Below are 8204 nucleotides of genomic sequence, written 5' to 3'. Positions count from 1 at the left end.
CTTGGTCCCGTGCGCGGGGTCCACCCCGCTCAGGAAAGCCTTCACCTCCTGCGCCAGCTCCTGAGCGCTGTTGGGGGGGGGACACACATGGACACACACAGTGAGGCACCTGGGAGCCCCATAGAAGGGGAATGGGGGTGATGGAGGAGTTAGAATGGGGGTGCTGGGGGTGAGAATGGGGTTGATGGGGGAAGGGGGGATGAGGTTGGAGGAGAAGGGACCCAGGGGGTGCAACAGGGAGTGAAGGGCCTGGAGGGGACCATGGGGAGGGCCTGGGGTTGGGGTCACTGAGGGGTCCATGGGGTAGAGCCTGGGGTGAGGAGGTGGGGTTGGGAGAGGAGCCTGGGGGGGGGGTCCATGGGGGTGAAGGGCAGAAATGGGGGTGGGGGGGGGCTGAAGTGAGGGGATGGGGTCGGGGGGGCTCTGAAGGGCTTTGGGGGGGGGGTGGGTCTGTGCTGGGTTCCATGGGGCAGGGTCCCGGGGGGCTGGGGAGAGGCCAAAGGGGTCTCTATGGGGCAGGGCTGGGGGGGGCCTGATGGGTTCCATGGGGCAGGGTCCCGGGGGGCTGCGGAGAGGCCACAGGGGTCCCTATGGGGCAGGGCTGGGGGAGGCCTGATGGATTCCATGGGGCAGGCCCCGGGGGGGGGGGGAGTCCCGGCGGTACCTGGGGGGCGGCCGGGGGGGGCTGGCGGCGCCGGGGGGGTCGCACAGCGCCGACATGGCTGCGGCGGCGTCGGGAACGCGCATGCGCGGAGCAAGGGCGGGGCCTCAGCGTGCCCAGCCCCGTTCTCCCCCCGGGCTCCGTACGAAGGTTCCGCCCGCACTCAAGTTCCGACCACCCCCCCCCCCCCCCCCCCCCCCCCCCCCCCACCGGCCTCAACCGCACCGGGTCAGCTGCCCCCCCCGGTCCCCCCGTCCCCCCCTAAGGACAGACGGACACAGGGACAGGCAGACGGAGCCTTCTCCATCTTTATTGCTGAGGGGGGTCACCCCCCTCCACCACCACCGCCGCCGCCGCTTCCACCATCTCCACGTCCGAGGCGCTCCCGGGCTCCGGCCGCTTCCCGCAGGCTCCCTCCTGCTCCGGGGCTGCGGGTGGGGGGGACACGGGCACTGCAGGGACGGGAGCACGGGTCAGGAGCGGTGCCCTTGTACCACCCTCCCCCCCCCCAAACCTTCTCCCGGCGACCCCATCCCCGGTGCTCACCCTCTCGGGCCGCCGCCCGCAGCCGCTTCAGCACCTTCCGCCGCCGCTTCCCCCAGAGCTGCGCGGGGTCGCTGCCTCTTGGGAGCAACCTGAGCTCAGAGACATCCCCCCCCCCCGGTGTCCGCTCAGGCCACGGTAACGGCCGAGGAGGGGCACAAACACACACAAAGGGGCTGGGGGGGGGGGGGTGGGGGGGCACTCACCGCCGCTTCTGCTGCCGCCCACCCCGCGCCAGCACCCGGCGTCGCTTGAACAGCTTCTTCTTGAGCTCCTATGGGGGACACGGACCGTTATCGGGAGTGCACCGCTACGGAGCTCCCCCCCCTTCAGCCAGTTCTACCCTATCAGCCTCCCCCCGTTACGGTTATGTTCCTCCATACGGGCTCCTTAGCACAAGCGCCCCCCCGTTATCGGTCCCGGGACCGCCGGTACCGTCCGCGGCCGGTTGATCTTTCCCCCGATCCCCATCGCGTGCGCTGGGACCCGGTTCCGGCTTGACCCCACTTCCGGTAACTCTCCTCCCCACCTCTCCCTCCCATTGGCTCTCCGCTTCGCGGGTTTCGCTCTGATTGGTGGCGCTCCCTTGAAGTCCCGCCCTCCGCAGTGGGTATAAAACGCGGTGCGAGGGACAGCAGCCGCCATTTCGCGCTGAGGTGAGCGGCAGTGGGTGGGGATGCGGGCGGCTTTGGGTTCACCTCCCGTTCTTGGCGGGCCTCGGCGGCCCCGTGCCGGGGCCTGTAATGTTACGGAGGCAGAGAAGCGACCGGCGCGAAGTCTTCGGTGCCGGCGGCCGCCTCCGCCGGTCCTACCCTCACACGCCGGGACACGCCGCTTTCTTCCGCCGGGAGCTGCGGTGGGGCCTGGCCGCTCAGCTCACCGGCACCGCTGCTTTTTCCTCCGCAGGGCCCGACGCGGACGCTGGAGGACCCAGAAGACACGTGGGGGTTGTGCGGTGCGGCCGTTTCGGCCTCGTTTCCCGTTAATAAACCCGTTACCGATCGCAGTTGACTCGTTTTTCGTTAGCAGCGGAGGAGGGGGGGCACGCGTGTGATCGTCCCGGAGGGGAATGGGGGGGGGGGGTGTGTTTAGTCCTCCAGGCCGCGCTTCTCTATCGTATGGGGGGGACAGAGAGTCTCGGTGTCCGGTACCGGAAGGGGTAGACCGGCGCTATCTCTATGGTTAGGGGCGGGGCAGACAGACCCCGTCTCTATGGTTGGGGCGGGACAAAGCGCCTCCCCTACCGGAGACCGGAATGGCGGCGCTGCGGCGCTGGGCCCTGGCGCTGCTCCGGGGCTCGGTGCCCGCCGCGATCGGGCTCCTGCTGTGGGTCACGATCGAGTCGGGGGACGAGAAGCGTCAGGAGATGCTGAAGGTACGAACAGGACCGGCGGGGTGGGGGGGGTGGTAACAGCGCTGCCCCCGGTCCCGAACCCACCCCCTCCCCGTGCCTCCCGCAGGCGCTGCCCGAGGCCAACCCCGAGATCCTGGCGGAGCGGCGGCGCCACAACCGGCTCATCATGGCGGCGCTGCGGGAGGCGGCCGAGACCAACGAGAACGTGGCTCAGCGGCCGGTGCCGTGGCGGAAGTGACCTCAGCACCGGGACACCCCCCCCCCCTTTGTCCCCGGTGACCTCCTCCCGGGAGGCGGAACCCTAAAGCTCGGGCAGCGGTTGTGTGCCCGGAACCATCCGCGCACGTGGCCGACGGACCCTTTTTGTGCGTGGAACGGCCGCTTCCGCATCCGCCATGGAGCGGGACACGGAGGGGAGGCCGAAGCCGCTGTTCGGGGGGTGCTGGAGCTGCCGCCTCCTCAGCGGCGCGGGGCTGCTCCTGGCCGCGGCCTGGATCTACCAGGGCCCGCGCATGAGGATGAAGCGGGGGATCCCGCCCTCCATGGGCACCATCGCGCAGATCACCTTCGCCCTCGGTGAGCGAACGGGGCGGGGGGGGTGTCACCATGGCAACGGGGGGAGGGCGGAGCCAATCATGGGAGGGGATGATGAGGTGTCATGGCAACACGGGGGGGGTGTGGCTACGCGGTCTCCATGGGAACAGGAGGCGGGGCTATGTAAAAGGTGGGCGTGGCCATGGAAACAAGGAAAGGGGGTGGGGCTTGGGGTGTCCATCAACGCGGGGAGGGGCAATGCGTGTCGCCATGGCAACGAAGGGGTGGGGCTTGCGGTGTCCATCAACTCCGGGGGGGGTGTGTGCAACGCTTGTTGGCATGGCAACGAAGGGGCGGGGCTTGGGTCCCCATGGCAACAGCACAGGGGAGAGGTGATGGGGTGGTTTCTATGGCAACCAGGGAGGTGTCCCCATGGCAACGGCCCATGGGGGGGGGGGTGGGGTGTGATTGTGACCTCCGGTGACCCCAGGCGTGGGGGCCTGGGGTGTTATTATCCTAGTGGATCCCGTTGGGAAGCAGCTGCGCAAGGAGCCGTGACGTCACCGGGATACCTATGACGTCACCGGGATACCTATGACGTCACCGGGATACCTATGACGTCACCGGGATACCTATGACGTCATCCAGATCCCTCCTGACGTCACCTGGACTCTCGGGGGGGTGGTTGTGTGGGGGTCTCACACCCCAATAAAGCTGCTCTGAACCCCGTGACCCCAATGCTGTGTGCTGGTGGGGGGAGGCACCAATGAGGACCCCCCCAAACACCCCCATGGCCCCCCCCCAAAACCCCGGTGCCCCTGGGGATCCCCCCTGAACTCAGGGACCCCCAAACCCCCAAAATGAGCCCCACAGAGACCCCAACCCCCCCCCTTGACACCTCCATAACTCTATTCCCCTACCGCCCCCCATAACCCCCTTCCTTTATCACGTGTCGCTGTTTGGTCACGTGTCTGTGCCCGAGCCCTCCCCCAGCCGAGGCCGCGGTCACGTGGGTGCGGGCGCGTTTATTGGCGGGAATGTCTCGACGGCTGGGGGAGGGGCGCTCAGGAGCTGGAGCAGGCGGCGCGGCGGCGGGGGGAGGGGAGGGGGGACGGGGCCGCCCCTTGGTCCTCCGGCCCCTCCCCCCCTTTCTCCTCCTCCTCTGGGGGGGGAGGGGCGCTGGGCTCGGCCTCCGCGGGGAGCTCTGTCTCTGGGGGGAGGGGAGAGGGGAAAGAGTGGAGCCCTTCCCCCACCCCAAAGGAGGGCGGGGGGGAGGGGGTTTGGGGCGCCCCTCCCCCTCCCTCTCACCTGCATCCGGCTCCACAGGGCCCAGGAGCTCCGGGGGGGGCGCTGGGCCTGGGGGGGGGGGGGGCATCATTGGACACATCCCTAAAGCCCCTCCCCCACCCCCCTGTGCCCCCCACATTTATCTCCCCTCCCCCATTCCCACCCCATAGCCCCTCCCCCACCCCCCAAATTCCCCTCCCCCCCACCTCCCCCCTCCCTCCATGACCCCACCCCCTCTCCCCCATTTCCTACCCTCCCCTCCCCCCTCCTCCTGCTCCTCCTCTGGTTCCCTCGCGGCGGGTGCTGATTGGCTGCGGGAGGCGGCGGGGGCGGGGCGTGCGCGGCGCCACGCCCACTGCAGGTACCCGGCGAGCAGCAGCAGGCTCAGGAGCGCGAAGTTCCCGGCCACGCCCAGCAGCGCTGACGTCACCGGGAAATGGTAGAGCAGGTACCTGGGGGGCGGGGCCAAGGCGGGAGGGGCGGGGCTTAGCGGCGGTAGGCGGGGCTGGGGCGGCTTTTGGGGGGTTGTGCTATGTATGGGGTGAGGATATGGGGCTGGGCTATAGGGCAGTAGTATGGGGAGCTATGCTATGGGGCTGGGCTATAGGGCAGAGCTATGGGGGGGTTGTGCTATAGGGCTGGGTTGGGGAGCTGGCCTATAGGGCAGAGCTACGGCGGGGTTGTGCTATAGGGCTGGGTTGGGGAGCTGGGCTATAGGGCAGAGCTACGGCGGGGTTGTGCTATAGGGCTGGGTTGGGGAGCTGGGCTATGGGGCAATACTGTGGAGGGTTGTACTATAGGGCTGGGTTGGGGAGCTGGGTTATGGCAGGCTGGGCTATAGGGCAGAGCTATGGGGGGCATGTGCAATGGGGCTGGGTTATGCAGCGGTGCTATAGGGCCATTCTGTGGGGCTGGGCTATGGTGCGCTGTGCTATGGGGCAGCCTGTGGGTCACCCTTTACTACAGGCTGGTACATTGTGCGTGCACCCGCAGCACTACAGGGGTACAGCACTATGGGGCAGTGCTACGGGGGTATAGCTCTATGGGGCAGTGCTATGGGGATGCAGCACCATGGGGCAGTGCTATAGGGAAGCAGCTCTATGGGGCGGTGCTATGGGGATATGGCACTATGGAGCAGTGCTATGGGGGTACAGCACCGTGGGGCAGTGCTATAGGGATGCAGCTCTATGGGGCAGTGCTATGGGGCTACAGCACTATGGGGCAGTGCTATGGGGCTACAGCACTATGGGGCAGTGCTATGGGACTATGGCACTATGGGGCAGTGCTATAGGCACGCAGCTGTATGGGGCAGTGCTATGGGGGTACAGCACTATGGGGCAGTGCTATGGGGCAGTGCTATGGGGCTATGGCACTATGGGGCAGTGCTATAGGGACGCAGCTGTATGGGGCAGTGCTATGGGGGTACAGCACTATGGGGCAGTGCTATGGGGCTATGGCACTATGGGGCAGTGCTACAGGGGTACAGCACTATGGGGCAGTGCTATAAGGCTATGGCACTATGGGGTAGTGCTATAGGGGTACAGCACTATGGGGCAGTGCTATGGCACTATGGGGCAGTGCTATAGGGACGCAGCTGTATGGGGCAGTGCTATAAGGCTACGGCACTATGGGGCAGTGCTATAGGGGTACAGCACTATGGGGCAGTGCTATGGGGCTATGGCACTATGGGGTAGTGCTATAGGGGTACAGCACTATGGGGCAGTGCTATAGGGCCGCAGCCCTATGGGGCAGCCCCACAGCTCCCTCCTTACCGCAGGCCGGTGAAGTGCGCGTGCACCCGGAGCTGGGCCCGGTACAATTGGATGCGTTTACTCTGGATCTCCAGCACCGCCCCCAGCGTCGGCTCGTACTTAATGGAGCGAGAGGCAGGGGATGCCGTGGGTCAGACACCCCCCGATCCCGCCCCACATCCCCCCAGCCCCACGGCGCTCACCGAGTCCTCGCGGTAGTGAGAGTAGAGCTCGACCTCCACCGTCTGCTTCTGCTCCGCGAAGCCGCTGAGGAAGAGCGCGGCGAAGGCCACGGTGTCCAGCGTGCGCAGGAGGCGGGAGCGGTAATGGAGCATGGCCTGGAGAGTGGGGACATAGGGGGCAATAAGGGGGGGGGCACCCCAAAATAGACACCCCCCCCTAATACAGACCGCCCCAAAGCCCTGCCCCACTGACCGGGCGTGCGGCAGAGGCGAGGGGGCGCCCGCCTGCCCCATAGCAGGTGATGGTGACCATGAACATGCCCAGGGCCCGGTTCACCGGCGACTCCGGCAGCTCCAGCTCCAGGGAGATGCGGTAGAGCTGCCCATAGAGCAGCACCTGGGGGGCAGGACAGAGAATGGACCCATAGAGCTATGGGGCAGACGTCCCAACTCCTTACAGACCTGACTTCAGCCCCACAGAGCTATGGGGCAGATGTCCGGCCTCATTACAGACCTGACTCCAGCCCCACAGAGCTATGGGGCAGACGTCCGGCCTCATTACAGACCTGACTCCAGCCCCACAGAGCTATGGGGCAGACGTCCGGCCTCATTACAGACCTGACTCCAGCCCCACAGAGCTATGGGGCAGACGTCCGGCCTCATTACAGACCTGACTCCAGCCCCACAGAGCTATGGGGCAGACATCCCAACTCCTTACAGACCTAACTCCAGCCCCACAGAGCTATGGGGCAGAGGTCCCAACTCCTTACAGACCTGACTCCAGCCCCATAGAGCTATGGGGCAGGTGTCCCGCCTTCTCACAGACCCAGCTCCAGCCCCATAGAGCTATGGGGCAGACGTCCTGCCTTCTTACAGACCCAGCTCCAGCCCCATACAGCTATGGGGCAGACGTCCTGCCTTCTTACAGACCCAGCTCCAGCCCCACAGAGCTAAGGGGGCCCTTAAGCCACACCTCCAGCCCCACACACCTATAGGCTCTCCCTAGCCCCATAGATCTATTCTACTTCCCAGCCCTACAAACCTACCCCCGCACCCCACCTCCAGCCCCACAGATCTATGGTGCTCCCCCCATCCACCCGTCCCCTCTCCCAGCCCCACACATCTATGGGGCACCCCCTACTCACCTTCTCCCTGTTCCCTCCCAACAAGGACACATTGGCAGTGGGGAAGGAGCAAAGCTCCGGCCCGGGGGAGCCGCAATCCGTCCTGCAGGGCCGAGCACACGAAGAGGTTAAACCCCCTATGGGGCAGCCCCATAAGTGCCCCATAACCCCCCCCATTGAGGCCCATTACCGGAAGGCGTAATGGACGGGGCGGACGAAGGCGACGGCGGGGACGTAGGAGTAGTAGAAGGTGCCGTAAAGGAAGAGCGAGGCCCAGAGCAGGAGGAGGGCGGCACAAGCCGCGACCCCGGCCCGCAGCGCCGCCCGCCGGGCCCCACGCAGCAGCGCGCCCGCGGCCTGGCCCCACTGCGCCGGCCCCACAGCCATGAGCGCCCCATGGGGCGGCTGCACATGGAGGGCAAAGGGGGAGGGTTGGGTGCGGCAAGGGCGGGGCTGTGCCCCATAGAGCGGCCTCAGGCCCTGCGCTGCCCCATAGATAGGCGGGGGGGGAATGGCCCAACCTCGCTCGATCCCAGTTCCAGACCCATAGATCTATAGGGCACCCGTCCCTTGCCTTTACCCAACCAGCTCCAGCCCCACAGATCTATGGGGCAACCGTCCCTTGCCTTTACCCAACCAGCTCCAGCCCCATAGATCTATGGGGCACATCTCCACCCCTCTCAACCCCCATAGGCCTGACCCCCCCACTCCCACCTCCAGCCCCCGCGGGGTGCCCGCCCAAGCCCCATAGATCTGTGGGGCACCCAC

The 8204-nt window shown here is 66.8% G+C and overlaps 3 protein-coding genes, 1 long non-coding RNA gene and 1 other non-coding gene across 6 annotated transcripts; 3 read left to right on the top strand and 2 right to left on the bottom strand.

Annotated features, from left to right (window-relative positions):
- Positions 1 to 1078: 1078 nt before the first annotated feature.
- Positions 1079 to 1756, bottom strand: LOC130609328 (uncharacterized). Its single transcript, XR_008974762.1, has 4 exons — positions 1640 to 1756; positions 1411 to 1478; positions 1208 to 1296; positions 1079 to 1113 (listed from the first exon to the last, which is right to left on the bottom strand). It is a non-coding gene; the product is annotated as an uncharacterized LOC130609328 (long non-coding RNA).
- A 145-nt stretch (positions 1757 to 1901) lies between these two features.
- On the top strand, positions 1902 to 2036 carry LOC130609332 (small nucleolar RNA SNORA57). Its single transcript, XR_008974763.1, has one exon. It is a non-coding gene; the product is annotated as a small nucleolar RNA SNORA57 (small nucleolar RNA).
- A 404-nt stretch (positions 2037 to 2440) lies between these two features.
- On the top strand, positions 2441 to 2817 carry LOC130609331 (ubiquinol-cytochrome-c reductase complex assembly factor 3). The gene is made up of 2 exons (XM_057428210.1): positions 2441 to 2579; positions 2665 to 2817. The coding sequence occupies exons 1-2, from the start codon at positions 2460 to 2462 to the stop codon at positions 2794 to 2796; spliced, it is 252 nt and encodes an 83-aa protein (XP_057284193.1). The 5' UTR covers positions 2441 to 2459; the 3' UTR covers positions 2797 to 2817.
- Positions 2818 to 2945: 128 nt separating this feature from the next.
- On the top strand, positions 2946 to 3786 carry DMAC1 (distal membrane arm assembly component 1). Of its 2 annotated transcripts, XM_057428208.1 has the most exons (3): positions 2946 to 3134; positions 3583 to 3664; positions 3725 to 3786. In XM_057428208.1, exons 1-2 carry the CDS (start codon positions 2954 to 2956, stop codon positions 3648 to 3650), a joined length of 249 nt encoding a protein of 82 aa, XP_057284191.1. In that variant the 5' UTR covers positions 2946 to 2953; the 3' UTR covers positions 3651 to 3664; positions 3725 to 3786. The 2 variants fall into 2 exon arrangements, with proteins under 2 accessions (XP_057284191.1, XP_057284192.1); XM_057428209.1 differs by lacking the exon at positions 3725 to 3786 and having other exon boundaries at positions 3583 to 3686.
- On the bottom strand, positions 3665 to 7840 carry BSCL2 (BSCL2 lipid droplet biogenesis associated, seipin). Its single transcript, XM_057428206.1, has 9 exons — positions 7627 to 7840; positions 7458 to 7539; positions 6566 to 6709; positions 6334 to 6468; positions 6152 to 6249; positions 4632 to 4831; positions 4401 to 4448; positions 4186 to 4302; positions 3665 to 3684 (listed from the first exon to the last, which is right to left on the bottom strand). Exons 1-9 carry the CDS (start codon positions 7821 to 7823, stop codon positions 3665 to 3667), a joined length of 1041 nt encoding a protein of 346 aa, XP_057284189.1. The 5' UTR covers positions 7824 to 7840.
- Between the last annotated feature and the right edge of the window lie 364 nt (positions 7841 to 8204).

The sequence above is a fragment of the Pezoporus wallicus genome, unplaced genomic scaffold (genome assembly GCF_028554395.1).
Source record: "Pezoporus wallicus isolate ANWC-B61680 ecotype Strahan unplaced genomic scaffold, APGP_CSIRO_Pwel_v1 contig_14659, whole genome shotgun sequence".
Classification (NCBI taxonomy): Eukaryota; Metazoa; Chordata; class Aves; order Psittaciformes; family Psittacidae; genus Pezoporus; species Pezoporus wallicus.
Note: the sequence above shows the minus strand (reverse complement) of the source record. Positions and strands in the feature narration are given on the sequence as shown.

Bases quoted from the DNA above. Each gene is read 5' to 3' on its own strand.
- LOC130609331 (XM_057428210.1), top strand. From the start codon at position 2,460: ATGGCGGCGCTGCGGCGCTGGGCCCTGGCGCTGCTCCGGGGCTCGGTG. The intron at 2,580-2,664 runs GTACGAACAGGA...TGCCTCCCGCAG, and splicing joins AGCGTCAGGAGATGCTGAAG to GCGCTGCCCGAGGCCAACCC.
- DMAC1 (XM_057428208.1), top strand. From the start codon at position 2,954: ATGGAGCGGGACACGGAGGGGAGGCCGAAGCCGCTGTTCGGGGGGTGC. The intron at 3,135-3,582 runs GTGAGCGAACGG...CGGTGACCCCAG, and splicing joins GCAGATCACCTTCGCCCTCG to GCGTGGGGGCCTGGGGTGTT.
- BSCL2 (XM_057428206.1), bottom strand. From the start codon at position 7,823: ATGGCTGTGGGGCCGGCGCAGTGGGGCCAGGCCGCGGGCGCGCTGCTG. The intron at 4,449-4,631 runs GTAGGAAATGGG...CCCCCCCCCCAG, and splicing joins GGAGGAGGGGGGAGGGGAGG to GCCCAGCGCCCCCCCCGGAG. The intron at 4,303-4,400 runs GTGAGAGGGAGG...CCCTCCCCCCAG, and splicing joins CCCTGTGGAGCCGGATGCAG to AGACAGAGCTCCCCGCGGAG.